At 41.5% G+C, this 24694-nt stretch overlaps 1 protein-coding gene and 1 long non-coding RNA gene across 4 annotated transcripts; one reads left to right on the top strand and one right to left on the bottom strand.

Moving 5' to 3' along the window:
- Positions 1-3910: 3910 nt before the first annotated feature.
- On the bottom strand, positions 3911-6932 carry LOC309860608. Its single transcript, XR_014309490.1, has 2 exons — positions 6260-6932; positions 3911-4281 (listed from the first exon to the last, which is right to left on the bottom strand). It is a non-coding gene; the product is annotated as an uncharacterized lncRNA (long non-coding RNA).
- Positions 6933-7025: 93 nt separating this feature from the next.
- PDP1 (pyruvate dehydrogenase phosphatase catalytic subunit 1) lies at positions 7026-16343 on the top strand. 3 transcript variants are annotated; one of them, XM_082722888.1, is made up of 3 exons: positions 7063-7315; positions 8128-8162; positions 12263-16343. In XM_082722888.1, the coding sequence occupies exons 2-3, from the start codon at positions 8132-8134 to the stop codon at positions 13918-13920; spliced, it is 1689 nt and encodes a 562-aa protein (XP_082579014.1). In that variant the 5' UTR covers positions 7063-7315; positions 8128-8131; the 3' UTR covers positions 13921-16343. The 3 variants fall into 3 exon arrangements, with proteins under 3 accessions (XP_082579013.1, XP_082579014.1, XP_082579012.1); XM_082722887.1 differs by lacking the exon at positions 8128-8162 and having other exon boundaries at positions 7026-7315; XM_082722886.1 differs by lacking the exon at positions 7063-7315 and having other exon boundaries at positions 7547-8162.
- The last annotated feature ends 8351 nt before the right edge of the window (positions 16344-24694 follow it).

Below are 24694 nucleotides of genomic sequence, written 5' to 3'. Positions count from 1 at the left end.
TAATGGTTCATACAGGAAGACTGGAATGTAAGTGATTATAATTTAAGTACAATGTTTGAGACATGAATAAAGTTTTGGGAGCTCATTCTTTTACACTATTGTCTGGATTTTATTTGGATACCTTTGGTAACAGGAGACTCATTACTTCAGGGGGCAATTACTCCATTTTCAGGAAACTATAACCACATAAAGTTAAAAGACTGAGTTTAAATCTGATACACATTCTAGTGTTTTCAAACTCTATAATTTTCAAAGATAAATCTAGTTTTCTTTTCATGTGACTACCACTTAAGTGTTTGAAGATCACACCATCCATATCTCTCAACTTCTCATATATTCCCACTCTAGGCTCTTCACCCTGTTGGCTCCCCTTCTCTGGCTCCGCTGAAGATTTTTTACACCCTTCAAAGTTTGGTGGGGAGTCACCAAGGCAGAATGGAAGGAGGCTATCACCTCCATTGTTCTCATGTGTCTTTTGGAGAAGGAAGAGGGCACCCTTATTATTTTAATTCTTATAGACAATCAAAATTTCCAGTGATTCTTTTTTGCCTCTCACACACCTAAGTGATCTTTCGTTCAAAATTCTGTGGCACAAACTTGATTAGCTCATATTAGGGCCTGTTGCATAGTGGCTTCTCAGTTAATTTTCTAATGAGATTTTTAATAAAATTGTGTTATATATAATTATCAGTGCATTTTTAATTAATTAGTTTTTTAAAAGATTTTATTTATTTGGGAGAGAGAACATGAGTGGGAGGAGGGGCAAAGGGAGAGGGACAAGCAAACTCCCCGCTGAGCAGGAAGCCTGCTGGAAGTTTGGAAGCTCAACCACAGGACCCTAAGATCATGACCTGAGCTGAAGGCAGATATTTAACTGGCTGAGCCACCCAGGCACCCCATTTTAATTTTTTTTAAATCTAAGCTCTCTACCTAAACAGATTTCTGGTGGGTAGAAGATAATTTTCACTAATCATATTGTTATTTCATAAGTGTATGAATGAATGAGCAACTATTAAGGGAGAAAAGTGCCATGATAGAACAATGACCCTCCCTAAAAGATGTCCACATCAGAATCCCCAGAATGTGTGAATTAATACTGTTGTTACATTGCAAGGGGAAGCTCAGATTACAGATGGAATTAGGGTTACTAATCAGCTGATTTTAAAATAAAGAGATCATCCTGGATTATCACATTGGTCCCATGGAAACCCAAGGGTCCTTTAGAAAGGAAAGCAGTGGTGGAGATCAGAGTAAGAGTCAGTGATCTGAAGACAACACTGTGTTCACCTTGAAGATGGAAAAAGGAGCCATTAGCCTGGGAAGGCAGGCAGTTTCTGCATGCTGGGAAAGGTGAGAAAATAGCTTCTTCCCTAAAGACTCCCGAAGGGAATGCAGTTCTGCTGAGACTTTGATGTTAGCCCAGTGAAACCCATTTCAGACTTCTGACCTCCAGAACTATAAGATATGTGTGCTGTTAACCACATCTGTGGTCACTTCTTACAGTAGCGATAGAGAATTCATTTAAGGGCTACAACTCAGTACCATTTGCCAAGCATCATTTGGTATTTTCATTGACATTATCATTAATCTTTACAACATGCCTGAGACTTTTTTGAAGTTACTGGGTAAATTCTGAAAAATTACCCAGCTACTAAGAAGCAGAGCTAGGATTTGAACTCAGGTCTCTCTGACTTCAACCTATACACATTTCACAAAACCATGACACCTTAAGGGATAAAATCTCAACCCAGATATTGTACCTGAGTAATTATCTAAATATCCTGATTAGCGTGCCAGAGCCCATTGCTCCTGACAGAAACTGAATACAGCATTCAATACCTATTACTAACACTCCACTTTGATTTGTCTTCTTTTTCTCCTTGAACTTTTCTCCCTCCAGTTGATGCTGCTTAAAAATAAAAGTAGTGTTTTAAACTGAACATAATTTATAGCTTTTGACAGATTAAACTGTTCACTTTGTATCATATAACTATAGTTTTATTACTAGGATATGAATAGAATACATTAGGTATTCATCTACAAATATTAATACCTGGCTTCCAAGAAAAATACGCTTTGCTAGCTACAGCTGGGGCCACTCAGAGGTGGTGATACACTGAGCCGTACAGAATATATTGCTGGTCACAGACACAAGCATGGGTGAAAATTCTACAAATACATAGTTTGACCTCAAATCCATAATGGAAATGTGAAGCTTTCTTCCGTTCTTTATCACAATATATTCATCTGTTGCAACATGCCACTTTCTTCTTCATTTGAAATGAGTTCATTAGGGTACCTTGGGTGGCTCAGTTGGTTAAGTGACTGCCTTTGGCTGAGGTCATGATCCCAGAGTTCTGGGATTGAGTCCCACATTGGGCTCCCAGCTCCACAGGGAGTCTGCTTCTTCCTCTGACCTTGTCCCCTCTTATGCTCTCTCTCTCCCCCTCAAATAAGTAAATAAAATCTTAAAAAAAAAGAAATGAGTTCATTCATGCATTATTGAGCATCTATTATGGGTGATGGTACTTAAGAGAGCAAGCTCTGGGATACATGTTTCTACTACTTTCTACTTCTGTAACCTGAAGCAAAGTGCCCTAGTTGAGACTCATTTTCTTCTCTTGAGAAATGGAATGAATGATAACACCTACCCTATATGAGTGTTATGAGGCTATGATGAGACGGTGCAGTTAGAACAAGGTAAAATTAAGCACTCACTACCTGTTAGTTCTAACTATATGCCAAGCCGTGGGTTTTTACTGGTGCGTAAAAGAGACATGGTCCCTGCCCTTGAGAGGCTTACATTCTAGTAGTTAAGGGGTACAGAAAAGCAAAGAATTATAGCTTTTAAGAAGTGTGCAAATTAGCAGCTACCATTTTTGAGTGCATAGAGTTGGGGCTTCTCCCAAAGTCTGCAGACTAGCCTAACCTGCTTCAAAGACACCCAGAATCAGCATCTGTTGTATTAAGTGCTCTAGACCCACCCCAGTGTCTCAGTTCCCCTCAAACCCTTCCTCCACCTTTCACCCTCTGTGCTCTGGGGAATCCATCTATAGACTTACACTGAATGAAAAATCAGTTTGCCAGATCGACTGATGGCTAGACAATACCAATTGCCTGCACGCATGTCAAACTTAGCATTCTAAGACACCCCCCACCAATAACAGGGGTTGTTGAAAGATGTGCCACTCAGGTCCCCAGAACTCAGACTTCTTCCTACAGCACCTGACTCTGTAATTAAGCAACCGCAGATACCCACTTTTCATATTCTTTGTTATGTTAAATTAATGCACAGAAACTTCTTGCCTACTGGTCAGGAGACTTTAGTCCCTAGTTTTGCAAGAGAATGAAGCTTTTTTTTTTTCCCCCTCAAAGATACTATTGCTTCATGAATTCTGATGACAACAAATTAGTTTTAAAATATTAAATGAGACAAATGTGAAAGCACTTTTAAACAGCCCCTAGTCCACAAGACTTGAGCTACAATACATATTCTGTGTCTTTCTTACAGGTGATTTGTCGATCTCCCTGCATAACTCCAGATAATCTCAAAGAAGAAACCCTGGGATGGTGATAAAAGAGATACCTATTGCTTAAGCACTCTGTAAACACTTGTTGATTTCCTATTCAAGATCTGGTGGGGAGAGGGAGATCTGGAGGGAGGGAGGACTTAAAAGAGGAGTGTGCTGGACTCCACCTCTCTTCCCTGATTGTTGATTTTGGCAAAGGCAAAGGTAAGTCACTAGCCAGGGGGCAGACAGTATCTCCCACCCACATGCAGGTCTATTTTAAGCTCCCTGATTGGTACCACTGAGACTCTGCTGGACCATCTCCATGTTGTCACAGTTAACCTCCAATACCCCCAAGGGCTTGAGCATCCATCCACAAGAACAACAGGCCAATCTGGTTCAGCACTTGCTCTTTTCCAGGTTTATTCTAGGGCAACAAAATAAGTGTCAAGGATCTCATTCAAGAACTGTCGTTACATTACTGGTATCACAGAAAGCATGTGTGTGGACAAAATAAGTCTTTTTTGCACAGCCCTTTCTTTGGTACCAGACTATTTTTGAACCCTTCCTCTCTGCCAGCCAGGACAACCCAGAACTGTCACAGAGCTTCATTTCTATGCCTTCCAACGTCCAAGTGCCAACAGGTGTTCTGGTGGCTAAAACAGTCTGTGGGGTCAGAGCAGCACACTCAAGGACTTGCCCTTGCCTGGTCAGATGATCATGGGATAACAAACAGCGCTTTTGAAACGAGTCCGAGTGGCTAAACCGAGACCTAGAGACAGGAAGAAGATCAAGGCAGAGAGGAGACAAGGTTGAGATACTCAACAACACCCCTCAATGGTACAGGTAGTTGATTCCTCTGCGACACTATGACTTTATTTATAAAACACCCCTGAGTCCTACAACTTTGCAGCAAGAAAACAAAACTTGCATCTCTAAACAAATTTATTTCCTGGCCACTACTTTGGGGAGGCTTTATTCTGATTTCAGAAATACCTTGACATTGCCTTCAATACTCACGACAAATTCTTTTGACTATATTTAGTGGTGGCAAATAGTGTCTTTTTTTTTTTGAGAATGCGTGTCATTTTCAGAAATAGCAGGTCATTTACAACTAAGAATAGCAAGAAGAGGGAAATCAATGCTATTTGGGTTTAAAAACCAAGGTGCTGGTTATAGTGAAACAAGTGGAACTTCCTGTGAAGACAAAAACAATTTGAAAAGGCAATTTTAAAAGTGCTCTGAATAATGCCAATGTTGGTGTGGAATATATGTAACCAAGGCAACAACTTGAAAAGGTCATTGATACGGATGGATACATTCTGGAGTCTCATTACTTTTGCAGTCATTGGGAAAAAGTTTAGAGACAACAGATAAGCCTAGTATAAACTTCACTACTGAGACCTTAGGCAGAAACTTGTAAATATCTACTCTTACCTTCAGTTAACTGGTCACCATGTCTACAAAGTAGGGGCTAAGAGGTAGTGACAGTCCTCACGGATATTAAACTGATATCCTAAGATTCTAAGACTTTGCAGTCTATTAATGACTTCTTAGTATCTAACTCACGGATATTAAACTGATATCCTAAGGTTCTAAGACTTTGCAGTCTATTAATGACTTCTCAGTATCTAAGAACTAAGAACATATCGCATTTAAGAATCTAGATCTCTCACTCTTTAGGAGTCCTAAATTGAAAAGAGGCACACTTATCTGGACACATGTCGACAATATTAATAGCTAATAGTTTCTAAAATTTTATTTTTAAGTAACCTCTACACTCAGTGTGCAGCTAGAACTCACAACCCCAGGATCAAGAGTCACATGCTCTACAGACTGAGCCAGATACTTGTACCAATAATAGCTAATACTTACATAGCCTTTACGACCTGCTGTGTACTTTCTTTAACAAAATATATATTTATATTGGCCTACGTAATACAACCCTGTGTTATTACTATTTTTATTCCTATCTTACACATGAGAGAGCAGAGCCAGAACAAAGTTGCCCAAGATCACATAGTAAGCTGCAGAGCTGAGGCTGGAACCCAGGCAGCCTGCTTCTAGATCTGTTCTTACTCACTATGCTAAACCACATTCTACTGTTTCTATGAACCAAGAAAAAACCAGATAAAAAATATCATATACTAGTAGGGAAAAGAATGTTGAAGAATGCTTACAAAATTATGAGAAGCTCATTTGAGAAGTAAAAAAGGGGGAAGTGAGGCAGATGGGCAGTCTAAATGCGGATGAAGTCTACTAAGAGCAGCTACAAGAGTTTTGTGGGCAGGTTGGAGCCAAACAAAAAAGTTCTCCTCTAATTTATTTAGAGACTAGAGGAGGCAGCTGAAAACATCCGGGAATTATGAAAAACCTGTTCTTGGCATTGTTTCGTGTATATAAAGTTTTTTCTTTACTACATACAAATCAAATAACGCAAGACTAATAGAAATAGAACTCCACAATGCTATTGACATGTGGTTTTTATATCGAACTGACATCACTTTATGAACTTTGTTGGCTAGTAACCAGATATGCTTAAGAAATCAAAGTAAACTTTAACACTAGGCAGGGTAAGTGCAATGATCAACTTGCTGTCATCTCCAAGGAAGCTTTTAGAGGCCACTATCAATGACTGAGTTCCCATAAACAGGGGATATTTGCTGATAGAGACAAACGAACAAGCCCTCAGGCTGTCTTCTGCTTAATCACAGAACGCCAAAGCCACCGCAAGCCTAACTTTAACTCACAGAAACAGAGTCTCATGGAGCAGAAATGACTTGGATGTTGGTCCTCTGACTCCCAAGTCCAGGGCTCCTCCCACTTCTGTAGGCTGCATTCTCTTTCCTTGTAATCAGGGAAAACGAGACAGACAATACTGATTTCAAAGCCCTTCAGAGCACACACCCACTCTACGGGGAAAAGAAATCCCTCCTCACAACTTCCTAGACCGGCTTCCTCTCCCTAGACCCCGAGAGGTGTCCAGAAAACATTATCTGACTTCATGTTTCTAAAATCTGCAAAAGAATGCAAATGGATGGGGCAACAGATACTTTGGGACTGCCGTGCCTTATATTTTAGGCTAGGGCGAAACGGTGGTTATTCCGTTCCCTGCTGGGTTGAGTCGTCAACTGGTCGAGTCGTCCCCGCAGCCTATCCCTACGAAGCTACCAGGAAAGCGCAAGGAGGTTCAGCCGCCTGGCCACCTGGCACTTGGCCGATCCCCCGCCGAGGTGCCAAGGATTCGCGGAAGCTCCTCCGGCTGGGAGCAGCCAGTCCACGGGGACCCCAGCTTGTGACGATGCTGGAGCGGGCCCCAAAGCTTCCCCCCTACCCCGCCCGTAGTCAGCCGCTTCAAAGCCGCCCCGCCTAGCGGGTCGCTGGTCCCCAGCGCCAAGAAGCCCCACCTTCCACCCTGCTACCGGCGCGGTCACGTGAGGCGGGCCCGTGGAACCAATGAGCGGCTCGCTCGGAATGGAAGGGATTGTCTGACCCCCGTGACGTCACAAAGCTGGCGCGGAGCGCGCTGTTCTTCCGCCCCCCCTCCCCGCCTCGGGCTGGGGCAGCTCTGCTCCTCTCCGCCCACTTGCCCTTGCGCAGCCAATCCGGAGGCGGGAAGTGCTCCGGCCCGGACGTTCGGGCGGGGCAGGGTGGCGGCCCGGCGGGGCAGGGAGTGGGCCAGCTGGGGGCCTGGGGCCGCACTCCGGGGAGTTAAGCCGGGTGGCCTGGAAGGAGTTCGGGTTGGTGCCGCCGCTGCTGCTGCCGGCTCCTCGTCGGGAAGAAGCGGCTCCTCCCCTGCGTGCCCGGTTCGTATTCCCTGCTCCCATTCCCGAGCCGCCGGGTCCGGAATCCCCTGCTACCCGCCCAAAGTTGTGAGGGGGTTGCCCGGCGCGCCTGGGGCGCGGCGGCCGCCGGCGTGCGAAGGGCGGCGGCCGGAGCTGGGGGTTGGGAGGACGAGCCCCGGAGCGCTAGGTGCGCGCGGGGGCGTCGGGGCTGCGGGCGGGCGTGGCGGCGCCTAGGGGCAGTGGTGCGGACTTGGTTGGGGGGCGGGCCGACCGCGGCCGCTGTCAGCGCGGGGGGCGCCGTGGGGTCCTGCCGGAGGGCTGGCTCCGGGGAGGTGCGGCGGCGTGGCGTCTCTGCCTGACGGTCCCCCGTACGCACCGCGGGGTCCAGGCTGACCCCACCTGCGCGGTGGACCCTGCCTTAGGCTTCTGGACCGAAGCCAGCGTAGCGTGGGCCGGGCGGGCTGGGCAGCAGGTGGAGGATGTCGGGGGCCGGTGGGCTCCGCGCCCGGGCTGGAGGGAGGGGCCGGTCCCGGGGCGCATCTCTGCTCGCTTGGGGTTCCAGCCGCCTCGGGCTGCGTCCCTGACTCTCGCCAGGTGGGTTTGTTTGGTTGGTTTCCTTCTCTCCTCCCCTTTCTCCCTGCTCCATTTCCCCCCCCCCCCCCAGCCCCGTTGGCGGGGCTGGAGCGAGAGCTCGCCCCTCCTCTGTGCCCGCCTCCCCCGCCGCCGCCTCCTCTAATGAGCATCTCTGCCTTGCTTTCAATGGGCCGGTGCTGCTGTCGCTGCTGCTGTCCGCGCGGGTTGTGGATGTTGTCGGCTCCGTGTTGTGATGACAGGAGAATGTGTGTGTGTCCCGGGCCCAGACGAATTGGTAGGTATTCACTTAACTACCTGCGTTGGGTACCCAGGAAGGATGGTGATTGATTTTGTGCGTGGATGGTTCTAGGTGGGTCGCCGTGGAATTAAGGGGTGAGGTAGATAGAAAAAGGGGACAAAAGGGTCCTGGTCCCGGATAGCTTTGATTACCTTAGTGAGTGCAATTTTCAGGTGGGGACAAAGGAAACTAATCAAACAAGTGCTGGCTTGAGGCTTAGGGTCTTCTGAGGGAAATCGCTTTCTTCATTCTTGTATAGATAATGGGAGCTATGAAATGGCTAGGCATTTCCAGAAAATGCTGAGAAACTGAAAAGTCTTTATACAGGATATATAATGTAATTGGATTACATAAACTGAGGTTCTGACACGTTTAATGACTAGTATAGCTCTTTTTTTTTTTTTTTTTCCACTTACACCAAAAGCGTTAAAAGCTAAACAGCCCCGGAGTTGGTGCAGTATTAACAGCATTTTCTAATTAATATGATCCGTGAGTTTATTGAATGAAGTGGAATCATTTCTTGGCACAGGCTCTGCCCAGCACATCAGGAAGAATGGATAGGTCTCTCATCTGTTTTGGATTGCAATGCATCTTTTCTTATTAGTCATTGGTAACATGGGCCAAATTTGCCCAGGACTAAGATGCTGCATATAAGGTGGCGGAGTCTGGATCATGGGTTGGGAACTTTTCAGTGAAATTATGGTCAGAAATCTCTTGAAACTATGATACTGCTCCAGTTTACCAACACTGTACCTTGTTGCTGTCCTTAATTGTCTAATCAAGAGTTTTTTACTTAATTAATTTAGTGAGGTTGTCAGCAAAAGTTTTGATTTTTGTGGGGTTTTGTTGTTTTTGAATCACAGGATATTCGGAAAGATACTCAGTTTTTGAAGGCTCACTTACAGTTTAAAAAAGCATTTGGAAGTACTCTGACTTCTAAGGATATCTGATCTGATGGAGAGAATATGTCATTTGTACTGATGGTGATAGAATATTTATTAATCACAGAGCAGGGTTTTCATGAATTCTATATTCTCTAAGAATTTGTCTTTTGAAGGCATTTTGGGAGTTGGGGAATTAGGATACAGTCTCAGTCCATATGCTAAGCTCCTGAATAACTGAAAGATAGTTGATAAATTCCACTTTTTTTTTAATCTTGAGAAATTTTGCCTTGAAGGAAAATGTATTACCTGAGTATTTAAGTACTTGCTGCTTGAATTTATGTATTATTCAGAGCATCTGCTGCACAAATCAGTTCTTTTGCCACAATCTTTCATTCGTTTTGCAATCAACTACAAAAGCAAAAAAATTGTCAAAACAAAGTATTAAAGGAAAGTGCAGGTTTCTTGGACTTGTTATTCCTTGATTAGATATCATATAACCAGATGCCGTTACGCATCTACCAAACCCCCCTTGCAAACACATAACAGACACGTGCTACCAAACCTCCCTTGCAAACACATACAGACACATGCACATACACACATAGTAGTACTTTGATTCAGTCTACATTCCATGCAGAAAAAAACATTTCTTCTTTCTGTTAAAGCCTTAAATTTTAAAATAGCACAAATGCAAACTTCTCTAAAGTTATAGAGAAAATTTTTCTTAAGATATGGGCATCTTTTTATATTTTAATAATAGAAAATCTTTATACAAAGCATGGAATGAGTTAATGTGCTTTCTGCGTGCAAATCTAACAAGAGATATGGTTTATGTCTGCAAGCCAGTGTCATGTGGCTGAATATCTGAGCACATCTCCTGGCTCAATCATGTACCCTTTGGATGACTTTCAGTTTGAAGTGCAGTTATTTAAATGGTTAGTCTTGATAGGATCCTGTTCTTCTGGAATTTCTATTTTTCATAACTGCATTTCAGAATGCTTCCTTTGTTGCTGATCTTATTTCCAGAATTCTAATCATTACTTTCTGTTGCCTATGCTTATCTTAAATAGTACATTTAAAACAAATTCCTTCTTAAATAGTACATTTAAGATAATGGTAGTTTGTATCACTTGCAGAAGGGGTTCTTCTGTATGCCCGGCTAATGCAGTGCTTATTACAGAACAAACAAGAATTGATTACTATTAAGTGTTTGATTTTCTCCACTCTCCCACATCCCACTTTCACTTCTCCAATTACTTGTTAAAGGAGGGTATCTGGAAGTAATGTCACTTATAGCTAACAATCTCTGAGCTATTTGTACTTTCTTCTTCCTATAATGAGTTCAAACGTAAGAAAGAATTGCTGATATTAAGATTCAAGTGGTTTTCTGTATTCTTTTTTGTTTACTGCATGTGTTTCCTTATTTGAAGTATTTCTGGGACACCTGGGTAGTTCATTCGGTTAGGTGTCCAACTCTTGATCTCGGCTCAGGTCTTGGTCTCAGGGTCCTAAGTTCAAGCCCCGGGTTGGGCTCCATGCTAAGCATGGAGCATTCTTAAAAAGAAATAAAGTATTTCTAAAGTCTATTTCATTATAGGCCAAATGAATTTTTTGAAGCAATTCTTCAAGAATTGAGGGGCAATATATGTTAGTGAGAAGGAAGAGAGGTTTTTTGTGTGTGTGTATAAATCATCTAGATTAATGATACACATTCATAAAATTTTCTAGGTAAATATTTGGCAATATTTTCAGTGTCATATAGGATAATTTTTATTCTTTTTTTTTTTTTAATATTTTATTTATTTATTTATTTGACAGACAGAGATCACAAGTAGGCAGAGAGGCAGGCAGAGAGAGAGGAGGAAGCAGGCTCCTGGCCGAGCAGAGAGCCCGATGCGGGGCTCGATCCCAGGACCCCGGGATCATGACCCGAGCCGAAGGCAGCGGCTTAACCCACTGAGCCACCCAGGTGCCCCAGGATAATTTTTATTCTTGATTAATATTTGTTCCTTTTTTATACAAATCTTAGACTATTATTTCACTATTCTTTATTGCTTACTGAAGGCAAATGGATATTTTTTTTTAAATCTAAGAGAAAATATTTTTCTAGGGATTGAATTCTACTTGGGATCCGTAATGGTTGAAAATAGTATTTCTGTAGCTTTCTCTTATGGCTGATTAACAGGACAAAATGCTAACAAGTAAATTAAATTCCAGAACTGAAAGCATTTACATTACTAACAAAGTCTTAGAGCTACTTGTATACTTAAACTTTTCTTTAATCACAAAGGGTACAGTAAATTAAACAAACAAACAAACAGAGAAACCAGAATTTGATTTCAAAGCCTCACTTCAGCTAACACTTATAAAAGCATAGAATCCCAGAGACCTTCAATAGCATCTGCTTCTCTGTGTTCACTTACAACCTAAGGAAGTGAGGCCCAAAGAGATAAACTGACATTTTTAGGATCGTTTGGCAGGTTGGCAGCAGACCTATGTTCATAAGCTCGCCAGATTGTTACAGTGGTCTAGAGAAGCTTGGTTTGCAAGACCATCTACTGGTGTGCAAGAAGGGAATACTGGAATTCCTATTTTTATTTATTATGTAAAATTTTCTGTATATGTTACAATGAACTAATACAGTGGTATATATATGTAACTTACAAAATAATTCATAAATATATATACATATATATATGTCAGGGATGCGTTCTAACACCTTTTTGGTGATAGCCATGTGTAATCAAATGTTAACAATTGACCACAACTCTAGAAATGGGATTTTCATTGATGGGAGGAGTCCCTGAGCAGTATGGGAGATCCAGGGCCTTCTTAAGGATAGAGAGGGATTCTAGGAGGGTGATTGGCCAGGTAGACTGCCACTGCATAATGTTATGTAATCTTCAGCTCCTCGGCTTTCCCCAGCCAAATCGACTGTACATTCTGTACAGTCTGCACTGCACAAAGAAATATGAAGAAAAGAGAAAAGGAATGCTATGCTCCAGTCCTGGCTCCATGATAACTGAGGATTGTGCTTAGCAGAACATACCCTGTAGGCACAGGGCATGGTAGGCGTATGAAATACAGTGCTTCCGAGTACAGGGCTTAGTGTGTAGACTCACCTGCTGCATATATGTTATAAAAGCAAGGCTAGGTGAAGTGATGTGAAATGTAACTCCTCGCTTTGTGCGTGTCTGTGTGATTGCTGTCTAGGAATCCCCGTCAGAAGCTCCAGCCTGCCGCTGTTTTCTGATGCCATGCCAGCACCAACTCAGCTGTTCTTCCCCCTGATCCGGAACTGTGAACTGAGCCGAATCTATGGCACCGCGTGTTACTGCCACCACAGACATCTGTGCTGCTCGTCTCCATACCTGGCACAGAGCCGCCTGAGATGCACGCCACCCCCGGCGTACGCTACTTTCTGCCGGCCAAAGGAGGGCTGGTGGCAGCACACTCAAGGACGGAGATACGCTTCCACGCCGCAGAAATTTTACCTCACCCCTCCGCAGGTCAACAGCATCCTGAAAGCAAATGAATACAGTTTCAAAGTGCCAGAATTTGATGGCAAAAATGTCAGTTCAGTCCTTGGATTTGACAGCAATCAGCTGCCCGCAAATGCCCCCATCGAGGACCGGAGAAGCGCAGCCACCTGCTTGCAGACCAGAGGGATGCTCTTGGGGGTTTTCGACGGCCATGCAGGCTGCGCTTGTTCCCAGGCAGTCAGTGAGAGACTCTTCTATTATATTGCTGTCTCTTTGTTACCCCATGAGACTTTGCTAGAGATTGAAAATGCAGTAGAGAGTGGTCGGGCCCTGCTGCCCATTCTCCAGTGGCACAAGCACCCCAATGATTACTTCAGTAAGGAGGCATCCAAATTGTATTTCAACAGCTTGAGGACTTACTGGCAAGAACTTATAGACCTCAACACTGGGGAGTCTACTGATATCGATGTCAAGGAGGCTTTAATTAACGCTTTCAAGAGGCTTGACAATGACATCTCTTTGGAGGCTCAAGTTGGTGATCCCAATTCTTTCCTCAATTACCTGGTGCTTCGAGTGGCATTTTCTGGGGCCACCGCTTGTGTGGCCCACGTGGATGGTGTTGACCTTCATGTGGCCAATACCGGTGATAGCAGAGCTATGCTGGGTGTGCAGGAAGAGGATGGCTCCTGGTCAGCAGTCACTCTCTCCAATGACCACAATGCACAGAATGAAAGAGAACTGGAACGGCTGAAACTGGAACACCCAAAGAATGAGGCCAAGAGTGTGGTGAAACAGGATCGGCTGCTCGGCTTGCTGATGCCTTTTAGGGCTTTTGGAGATGTAAAGTTCAAATGGAGCATTGACCTTCAAAAGAGGGTGATAGAATCAGGCCCAGACCAGTTGAATGACAATGAATATACCAAGTTTATCCCTCCTAATTATTACACGCCTCCTTATCTCACTGCTGAGCCAGAGGTAACTTACCACCGACTGAGGCCACAGGATAAGTTTCTAGTGTTGGCCACTGATGGGCTGTGGGAGACGATGCATAGGCAGGATGTGGTTAGGATTGTGGGTGAGTACCTGACTGGCATGCATCACCAGCAGCCCATAGCTGTTGGCGGCTACAAGGTGACTCTAGGACAGATGCATGGCCTTTTAACAGAGAGGAGAGCCAAGATGTCCTCAGTATTTGAGGACCAGAATGCAGCAACCCATCTCATTCGTCATGCGGTAGGCAACAACGAGTTTGGGACTGTTGATCACGAGCGTCTCTCCAAAATGCTTAGTCTTCCTGAGGAGCTTGCTCGGATGTACAGAGACGACATTACAATCATTGTGGTTCAGTTCAATTCACATGTTGTAGGGGCATATCAAAACCAAGACTAGTGAGTGGCTCTTACCCTGGCAGTTCTCAAATGAAACAGATTTCAAGGGCAGATAGATTTGAAAAATTACTAGGATAATAAACATCTCTAGTGGGTCATTCTAAGCATTTACTCATTTGATACCCTAACTGGTCAAGTACTCCAAATTGACTTTGCAGCAGGGTGACAGGATCACAGGAGCCTCCTTCTGCCTAGCTCAGACCTCACAGCTCCTGCCCTCGCGGCAAGTCAGTTCCTCGTTGGCAAAACATTTTGTGACATTGGCTTCTTTTATCAATCTCAGAAAATCAAGATGACCTGGCAAGTAGGATCTTGAATAGGCCCAAAGCCAGGATCTTGCTGGGCGTATTCTCTTGGTAAAAGGGAAGAAATACTACTATTCGCACCTGCAGACCCTTTTCATCACTAAGATTCCAATGCACATGAGAATGTTTATTTACTGCATGATTTCCTAGATACTAGATCTATGCATTATTTGTAAAAATTTATTTTAGCCTGAAGTGGTTTTCAAATCCAGTACTTTAAGCCATAAATGACTGAGAACCAAGCAATCTGAATTCATCAGTATTTTGTGATTATTTGACTGGAATGCTGCTTAAACGGAAAAACAAACTCTACTCCCTTCCCCACCCTGGTTACGTAATGTAATCAAGATATTTTCTGCTTTGCCATGCACTCGGAGATGATAATGTTTTTGGTTTCATCCACTCTTAAATTGAGGTTAAAAAAAGAATTTTTTTAGTTTGTAGTAATAAAATGATTTTATTTCATTTAGTTTGAAATAAAAAGATCCAGAATAAAAATCCTTGTCATTTGTAGCCACAGCACAATCCTGCTTATCTTGGAATCCTGAAAGGCTTGGCATGCTGTATGTGGTGGGTAGACTGCTGCCAGGGAATCATACTCCTATTGAGTTGTGATAAGAGTGTTTCCCACTTTTGGAATTTCAAGGCTGACATATATAAAATAAGCTTAAATATCAAATTGGGGAGTAAGGGTTAATATTACTTTTGGGTATTGAGGCCAGGGAGGGAGTTTTTGTTTTTCCCCACGTAGACATAGGTCCATTAAAATATTTGGTTTAAAAATGACTAAATGCTTTAAACATATTAGAGCTTATAAATAGAGATCTTAAGATATATACACAAGAAGTATTAAAAGGTAACTGTTGTGCATGCCTGATGCTTAATAGATCCCTTAGTGGCATCAAGTATTGTTTGCAGCAGTCTCTGTAATTATATGCAGTCCCTTCTAATGCTGTATCAAAGTAAATGAAAATAAATATATTCAAGTTGGCTTTTTGGGAGCTTATTTGATATGCATCAAATGGCGTTTGTCCTGTGTTTAATGGTGATCTGTGTACAGCTGTGCATATATTTTCATCACTTATTCTAGCATCACTGTTAGAAGAATGACTATGACTATGTTTGATATTTACATAGATTTTAAGACAACACGTGATCAGCTTTCCCATGTATAATTAGTTGGGGGGTTTTAGGAGTCCTTCCAATTTCTGTAGAGTATGAACTAGCTGTTCAAGGACTTCCTCTGGACTGTGGACACTAAAGCAATGTAGAACTGACGGTAAAACTTGTTTCAGCTGAAAAACAGATTGTTGCTCAGAGCAGCATATAATGTTTGTTTACTGAGTTGTTGTCCCCCCACCCCAACTTTTTCCCTTAATCAGCTTGGAACTTTTCTTCTAGGCAGCATTTTGGAAGGGGGAATGCTGTACTATATATTTATTTCAAAATATTTTGACAGATGTCATCTTTTAATTGAAGTATATGTAGACTGCTGTAGCAATTAAAACCTATTTTCAGGCTACTATTTTAATTTCTTTAGAACACCGCCACTGAAGAATTCCATATTATTACATATTTAATAGTCTGGTTTCTTTTTAGTACAATATATATAAATTCAGCTTCCAGTGATCACTATCAAAATAGTAATTGTTATTGCACAAGAAACTTGGTCTGCAGTCCAAAAGTTGGTCTTTTCTCTAGAAACAAAAATGCAGTGTGGAGTTGACATTGTGGAAATAAAAATAATTGGATGCTAGAAATTTGAATATACTATCTAAAAGCAGTTGTGATTTTACTGTAATTGGTTGTCACTGTGATGTGATATTTAGACTTAAAGTGGAGAACACATGTAAACTTTCATGGTATTTAGCCTTTCTCAAACTTTTTTTTATTATGGAAACTTTCTAATGTGTATCAACCTCTGTATTTATATTTAATCAGTGGCTCATGATATTTATAATACGCCCTTAACTAAGTGGAATGGTGGTATGTTTCACAGTACTTGGTAAAAAACCTGTGTCTTATAAAAGGTGTGTCTGTATGAAGACATGTGAAAAGTTTATATTCTTGGTCACAGAAATGCCCACAGTGAATTAAAGCTTCATATCTGCTCTCTGAATGGCCTGTGGTTTTTTTTTTCTTTTTTTTAAAGATTTTATTTATTTATATATGACAGAAAGAGATAGCGAGAGAGGGAACACAAGCAGAGGGGAGCTGGAGAGGGAGAAGCAGGCTTCCCTGATACGGAGCTCTGTCCCACGACTGGGATCATGACCTCAGCCAAAGGCAGAAGCTTAACCACTGAGCTACCCAGGGGGCCCCCTGTGTTAGATTATTAGATGCTTTCTACAACAGTAGTTATATTTTGGAATCCAGTAGGTAAATAGTACTTTAAAAAAACCACATATAATTTATATTCAATAAAATGCACAGATTTTAAATATATAGTTTGGGATTTGGTGACCACAACCCCAATAAAGGTGCACAACTTTTCTGTTATGGAAAATTCCCTCATGCCCCTTTCCAGCTCTTCCACACGTAACTATTGTTCTGAGTTACACTACCATAGGTTAGTGTTGCTTATTCTAGAAATTCATATAAATGAAATCATAAAATACGTACTCCTTGGTTAAGTTTTTTGAGCTTCATTTATGTCGTGAGCATATTCATAGTCTCTTCTTTTTACCAAGTAACATTCTATCATGAATACATAACAGTTTATCCATTGTCCATGGGCCTTCGCAGCCAGCCCCTCCCTGTCCTTTTCTAAAGCCAACTTTTAGATTAGCAATTTTCAGAAGTACTCCTGTTGAAGTGTGGCTTTAACTTGGGAAATACAGTTACAGGGGAGTTTTATGTTCTATTCCTCAAAGGCAGGAGGACTTTTTTAAAAACTGCCCTTTAAAAAAGTGATGGCAGTCTTTCATGCTGAAAATTTGAAAGTATTAAGGACTGGTCATTTGCTATTGACCTCTCTGTACCTCTCCTACTGAGAATTTCGTTGAGTTAATTAAGTTCATTAAGTGATTGAGCTAATGACAGTTCTGTAAGAAAAAGGCAAATTATGCCTTGGTTTTTGATGGTCTTGGTTTATCAGTCAAAACGCATTCCTGATTCTGGGTTGTTTTTAGCTTTGCCCTTGGGTACAGCAAGAGTGTGGAGCTAACTTGATTATCCTTGCTCAGTAGTTCACATACCTTTTTCAAAAATAATAGCTTCAGAAGCCAAGTCCTGGACAAGCTGGGTAAAGGAAGACATCTTAATGGCATCTGAATTGACTTGTTACAGTAGGAAGGTCTTTTCCTTTGTTCTTTCAGACTTTGAAAACCAAGCTTAATCCTACTAAGTCTCCTTTGCCCAGATTTTATGGCAAAATGTATACCTCAGATTGAGTCCTAACAGTATACAGCACTGTTGTCTAAAGAGCTCTGAAGTTACAAGTCTTTTAAGTGAATGTATTAAGAATGATAAAATTCGTGTATTTTGTGTGCCATTAATAATGATTATCCAGTCCACATATTTTAAGGGCCCATACAATTTGGGCATGATTATTTAGCAATATTTGGGTTCAGAAAATGTGTGCACACCTCGTTCTAAATTTTTCTAGTAATGTTTGAACAATTATTTATTTGAACAATTATTAATTTGATAATTTGAACAATTATCTTCTTCATCCACCAGAATTTTCAGTTTTTTAAGGGGAGGGCCCAGGGTTTTTTTTCTCTTTTTGAGCCAACACAGTATGAATATAAAGTGGATGTTCAGCCTTAACTTTATTTTGCATTAGTGATAATCAAAACAACAGCAACCTGAGTGAACTTTAAGGTGAAGTTCTGTTCTTCATTCATCAGAAGTTTTTAAACCAGATGCAGAGATATAATTTAATCCTGTAGCTAATAGTTTCATTTGATAGTTAAGATTCAGTGATTTCTAAAGCTTGATCTAGTTTCCTGTTGCAAAGAACTCATATTTAAAAGAAAGTGCCAAATTGCAAATGAGCCCCTGTACAAGTTTAGCCCCCCTGGGGAGATGGCTTCCTGTATCCAAGGGGAGAGATATCAAAGACTCAATTGTCAAATGAGTCATTTGGGCCCAAAAAGCTAATTTAGATCCCCTAGTAAAACTTGGTTAAATGTTCCCCATCCAACCCTGGATCCCTATTACTCCATATATGATAGACATAGAATGGGAGAAGTGTTCTTCTGAGGGCCCACCAAGAACTATAGCTGCTGTTTGAAGGTATTGGGCACCTGGCCCCAGAAGGACAGAGTATTTCTTCTTGGTTCACCTTACCATCCCATGGGGTGGAGGAGAGAGAGTTTCCCATCTAAGACCTTGCCCTAAAGTCTCACACTTCTCTGGTTTTCTAAGCCATACTTAATTCACTGGCCTGCCTGCTGCACACACTTGACCAAACTGTACAACTGAATTTCACTTCAGTGCAAGGAATTTCATGATCACATTTAGCCTTTTAGAAACCTCAAACCATGGACATTGAGCAAAAAGAAACAGCCGGGAAGAATCTACTGAAGATTTTATCTCCCTGCGATAATTACTCAGATTGTCTCCTTGAAAGACAGGAACTGTGATTGGCCGGCAGTTGTTTTCTAGGAGGCCTGCCTTCTGGCAGAAAAGCTCTAGTTGAATGGGAAATCTGACAAGAGACCTGAGAGGAGGGGGAAAAAAAGCGACAAGGAAGAGAATGGTGTTAGCAATCTCAGTAGTGATTAGAGGCGGTAATGGGGACAAGGAGCATCAGATCCTCTGACATCTTGGAACAGTGACTGGAATGAAAGCAAAGGAGAGGAAAGGCAGGAGCGAGCTGAATTGTAGGGAACTAAAGATTTCAAACATTTTCGAACCTTTATGAAATCGTGTATTTTATGCCAGTACAGCAGCAGTTGAAATGCAAAAGAGTTTCCATTAGCATGGCCATTTTGTCTCAGCTCATTAGACAAGATGGAAAAAGAAAAGTCTTTGAAACTGACCATATGCAAAGGGCTCTGTGGTGCCTAGATGGACAGTTTGCTCAAAAGGACTTTGATTAGCGATATTTTTTCTTGTTCCAAACCTGGGCATAGGTTAAACAGCCTAATTTAGCCTGATGAAAACAGACTGGATCATCGAGTCCTGGTGTCAGGAGAAATAGAGCCGTGAGACGAGTAACCAGAGAGAGGACATCGCTAGAGCATGCCTGTGATCCTGTCAGATCCCCGTGGCTCTCGCTTAGAGAGACTAAGATGGCATCGGGTACAACCAGAAAGCGCGCTGACCTTGCAGCCTGAGCAGTACTAATAGTCACCACACTAGTTTCTTTAGCACTTACTATGTGCCGGGCCCTGTGGAAAGTATACCACATACACTTCTCATTTAATTCTTGTGTTGGCTAGTCTGTTGGGCCCCTTAACTACTTCTCTAAGCCATTATGCTGCCGGGCCCCTCTATGGAACCAGAATGATCTCTTCAAGACTGAGAAGACCTGAGGACTAGCAAGTGGCCATAAGCAAGTGACCCTTTGAGAAGCAAAGGCAAAGATCCTCAGAAAGAGCAAAAGATTGTTGTAGTCCAGCAGTTTGTCTAGCACATAAAGCATGGAGCCATCCATAGATGGATGGAGTGTGCCAAGCAAGGGCATAAACAGAACTGTAGTTTTATAGGTTAGAACTAGAGGTGTGTCTCACTAAGCAGCAGCATTGCAGTCTCCAGGCATGTGGTTTCTCAGTTCCTCAGTTTATTTGTTGAAATATTTATTAAAATCTATTATAGTCTAGGTGCTAAAGATAGGTGTTGAGGGTAAAAAGTAGTCTACCCTCCAGGAGCTCACCTTCTGCTTGGAAAGGTGCATGCGTAAAAAAATAATTACCCATAGGTAAGAATGGTTCGGAAATGGAAACAAGTAAAAGTTCCAGCAGTAATCCAGAGAAGAGAGTAATTAATTCTGTCCTGATGTGTCAAAAGTATAAGCCAGGCCCTGGGGGAGTCAAGGACATTTCATTAGAAGGGACAATGCTTCAGCAGAGATTTGAAAGGTGAGAAGACGTTTGCTAGGCAGAAAAGGACCTGGAATGACAGACATTTTTGGGAGAAGGACAACATGTGTCAAGACAGAGAAACACGAAGCCACACTATGTGTTTGAAGATCTCTGAGGACCTTTAGTATGACTAGAACATTCAGTGTGAGGGAGGACCATGGTCAGAAATGAGGCAGAAAGAAAAGAACAGCACAAAAAGCTGTAAGTAAATATACAGTGACTGCAGAACCCTTGTAGCCAGTATACAGTTAAAGACAGAACTACTTGAGAAGGTAAATACTGGCTAAGACAATCATAGGATGCAAGAGTTGCCCAGAGCAGAAGTAAGAAAAAGAAGAAACAAGGTCAACCAGAGCAATGCCAGGCTGAAATCTGACTTCTAGCCACTTGCAGGTGGAACTTGGTTAATTCTTTTTTTAAAAAAATTTTTATTAACATGTAGTGTAATATAACATGTAATATATTTACTTCAGGGGTACAGGTCTGTGATTCATCAGTCTTATACAATTGACAGCACTCACCATAGCACATACCCTCCCCAATGTCCATAACCCAGCCACCCCATCCCTTCCCTCCCCACCCCCCCAGCAACCCTCAGTTTGTTTCCTGAGATTAAGAGTCTCTTATGATTTATCTCCCTCCCCAGTCCCATCTTGTTTCATTTATTTCCCTCCCTGCCCCCACAACCATCTGCCCTGCCTCTCAAATTCCTCATATCAGAGAGATCATATGATAATTGTCTTTCTCAGATTGACTTATTTTGCTTAGCATCATACCCTCTAGTTTCATCCACATTGTTGCAAATAACAAGATTTTGGGTCTTTTTGATGGCTGCATAGTATTCCTGTGTGTGTGTGTGTGTGTGTGTGTGTGTGTGTGTGTGTGTGTGTACAAATCACATCTTCTTTATCCATTCATCTGTTGATGGACATCTAGGCTCTTTCCATAGTTTGGCTATTGTGGACATTGCTGCTATAAACATTCAGGAGCATGTGCCCCTTTGGATCACTACATTTGTATCCTTAGGATAAATACTCAGTAGTGCAATTGCTGGGTTGTAGGGTATCTGTATTTTCCACTTTTTGAGGAATTTCCATACTGTTTTCCAGAGTAGCTGCACCAGCTTGCATTCCCAGCAACAGTGTAGGAGGGTTCTGCTTTCTCCACATCCTTGCCAACATCTGTTGTTTCCTGATTTATTAATTTTAGCCATTCTGACTGGTATGAGGTGGTAACTCATTGTGGTTTTGATTTGTATTTCCCTGATGCCAAGTGATGTTGAGCACTTTTTCATGTGTCTGTTGGCCATCTGGATGTCTCCTTTGGAGAAATGTCTTCATATCTTCTGCCCATTTCTTGATTGGATTATTTGGGTTTGGGTGTTGAGTTTGATGAGTTCTTTATAGGTTTTGGATACTGGCCCTTTATCTTTCTCTTGCTTAGCCACCAATGTCTTGACTAATTCTAAATCAGGTAAGATCAGTGGTTAAGCGAGAGAACATCTGTGTAATTTACATATTGCCGTTAATCATTCAGTGATTACTGAATCACTGAATTCAGTTACTAAATAGTAACTGCTATGTTAGTATTTAGTAACTTGCTATGTAAACTTAGTATGTTTAGTTCAAACAATCTTTTTTTCATCCCTTTCAATCCCTTGGATAACATAATGCAGGATCACTGAACTCTATTCAGGTTTGGGACAACTTGACAACTGAGCTTAGGTGACCTAAATAGCCACTCTTCCAAGTCTTGGACCATTATATGTGGATGGCATTGCCCATCACCAGTTTGTTCAGTCCAATCTAGCAAGTGTTTCTTGGCCATCTTCATTGTTTAGAATCCTTGTGATACTCAGTAACCAGCCTGTAAGATGGTTCCCTGTGATCCCTGCCTCCTTGTAGTTACACCCTATATCACCTGCTCCCAGGTTTTGTTGGTGTGACCAATAGAACACAGCAGATGTGATGGGAAGTCCCTCCTAAAACTGGGTTATAAAAGGCACCACAGGGCGCCTGGGTGGCTCAGTGGGTTAAGCCTCTGCCTTTGGCTCAGGTCATGATCTCAGGGTCCTGGGATCGAGTCCCGCATCGGGCTCTCTGCTCGGCAGTGAGCCTGCTTCCTCCTCTCTCTCTCTCTCTCTCTCTCTGCCTGCCTGCCTCTCTGCCTACTTGTGATCTCTCTGTGTCAAATAAATAAATAACATCTTTAAAAAAAAAAAAAAAGGCACCACAGTTTCTGTCTTGGTCATTGTCACTCTCTTTTGAATTACTCTGTGAGGATCCATGATAAGAGCAGCCTTATAGAGGGCCCATGTGGAAATGTACTGTAATCTGTATTTTTGTATCCTTTGGGTAAATACCTAGTAGTACAATTGCTAGGTCCTAGGATAGTTCTATTTTTAACTTTTTGAGGAACCTCCACACTGTTCTCCAAAGAGGCTGTACGAGTTTGCATTCCTGCCAACAGGATAAGAGGGTTCCCCTTTTTCTACATCCTTGCCAACACCTATTGTTTCTTGTGTTCATTTTAACCATTATGACAATTGTGAGGGGGTGGCTCATTGTGGTTTTGATTTGTATTTATCTGATAATGAGTGATGTTGAGCATCATTTCATGAATCGATTAGCCATCTGGATGTCTTCTTTGAAAAATGTCTGCCCATTTCTTAACTAGATTATTTGTTTTTTGGGTGTTGAGTTTGGTAAGTTCTTTACAGAGTTTGGATACTAACCCTTTATCTGATATGTCATTTACAAATATCTTCTCCCATTCTGTAGGCTGCCTTTTGATTTTGTTGGTTGTTCCCTTTGCTGTGCAGAAGCTTTTTATCTTGATGAAGTTCCAATAAGTCATTTTTGCTTTTTTGCCTTTGGAGACATAGCTAGCAAGAAGTTGCTATGGCAACCTCAAAGAGGTTTCTGTCTGAGTTCTCCTCTAGGATTTTGATGGCTTCCTGTCTCACAGTGAGGTCTTTCCACCATTTTGAATTTGTTTTTGTGTATGATGTAAGAAAGTGGCCCAGTTTCATTCTTTTGCATGTTGCTGTCCAGTTTTCCCAACACCATTGGTTGAAGAGACTGTCTTTTTTCCATTGGATGTTTATTCCTATTTTGTTGAAAATCAGTTGATAATAGAGTTGAGGGTCCATTTCTAGGTTCTCTATTTTGTTCCATTGATCTGTGTGTCTGTTTTTGTGCCGCTACCATACTGTCTTGATGACTACAGCTTTGTAATATAGCTTGAAATACAGAATCATGATGCCTCCCCCTTTGTTTCTCTTTTTCAGGATTGCTTTGGCTATTTGGGGATCTTTTTTGGTTCCATACAAATTTTAGGATTGTTTGTTCTAGCTCCATGCAAAATGCTGGTATTATTTTGATAGGGATTGCCTTAAATGTGCAGATTACTTTGGGTAGAATAAACATTTTAATGATGTTTGTTCTTCCAAGTCATGAACATGGAATGCATTTTCATTTCTTTGTGTCTTTTTCAATTTCTTTTATAAGTTTCTATAGTTTTCAGAGTATAGATCTTTTATCTCTTTAGTTTGGTTTATTCCTAGGTATCTTATTGTTTTTGGTTCAATTGTAAGTGGGATCTATTTCTTGATTTCTTTTTCTGCTGTTTCATTGTTGGTGTTTAGAAATGCAACAGATTTCTGCATTTTGATTGTATATCCTACTACTTTGCTGAATTCATGTATTAATTTTAGCAATTTTTTGGTGGAGTCTTTTGGCTTTTCTATATAGAGTATCAAATCATCTGCAAATAGTCTAAGTTTGATTTCTTCCTTGCTAATCTGGATGCATTTTATTTTTTTGTTGTTGTCTGATTGCTGAGACTAAGACTTCCAAGACTATGTTAAATAGTAATGGTGAAAGTGGACATTCCTATCTTGTTCCCAACTGTAGTGTAAAGGCTCTCAGTTTTTCCCTATTGAAGATGATACTAGCTTTAGGTCTTTCACATATGGCCTTTATCATGTTGAGTTATGTTCCATCTATTCCTACTTTGTTGAGGATTTTTATCCAGAAACGATGCTATATTTTGTCAAATAGTTTCTCTGCATCTATTGACAGAATCATATGGTTCTTATCCTTTCTGTTATTAATGTTGGGCATCACATTGATTAATTTGTGACTATTGAACCACCCCTGTAGCCCAGGAATCAATCACACTTGATCATGGTGAATAATTGATTTAATCATGTACTGTTGAATTTGATTTGCTAGTATTTTATTGAGAATTTTTGCATCTATGTTCATCAGGGATATTGGCCTGTTATTCTCCTTTTTAGTGGTATCTTTGTCTGGTTTTGGATCAAGGTGATGCTAGCTTTGTAGAATGAGTTTGGAAGTTTTTCTTCCATTTATGTTTTTTGGAACAGTTTGAGAAGAATAGGTATTAACTTGTTCAAATGACAAATATCTTTTAA

Source organism: Mustela nivalis (assembly GCF_964662115.1).
Source record: "Mustela nivalis genome assembly, chromosome: 2".
Taxonomy (NCBI): Eukaryota; Metazoa; Chordata; class Mammalia; order Carnivora; family Mustelidae; genus Mustela; species Mustela nivalis.
Note: the sequence above shows the minus strand (reverse complement) of the source record. Positions and strands in the feature narration are given on the sequence as shown.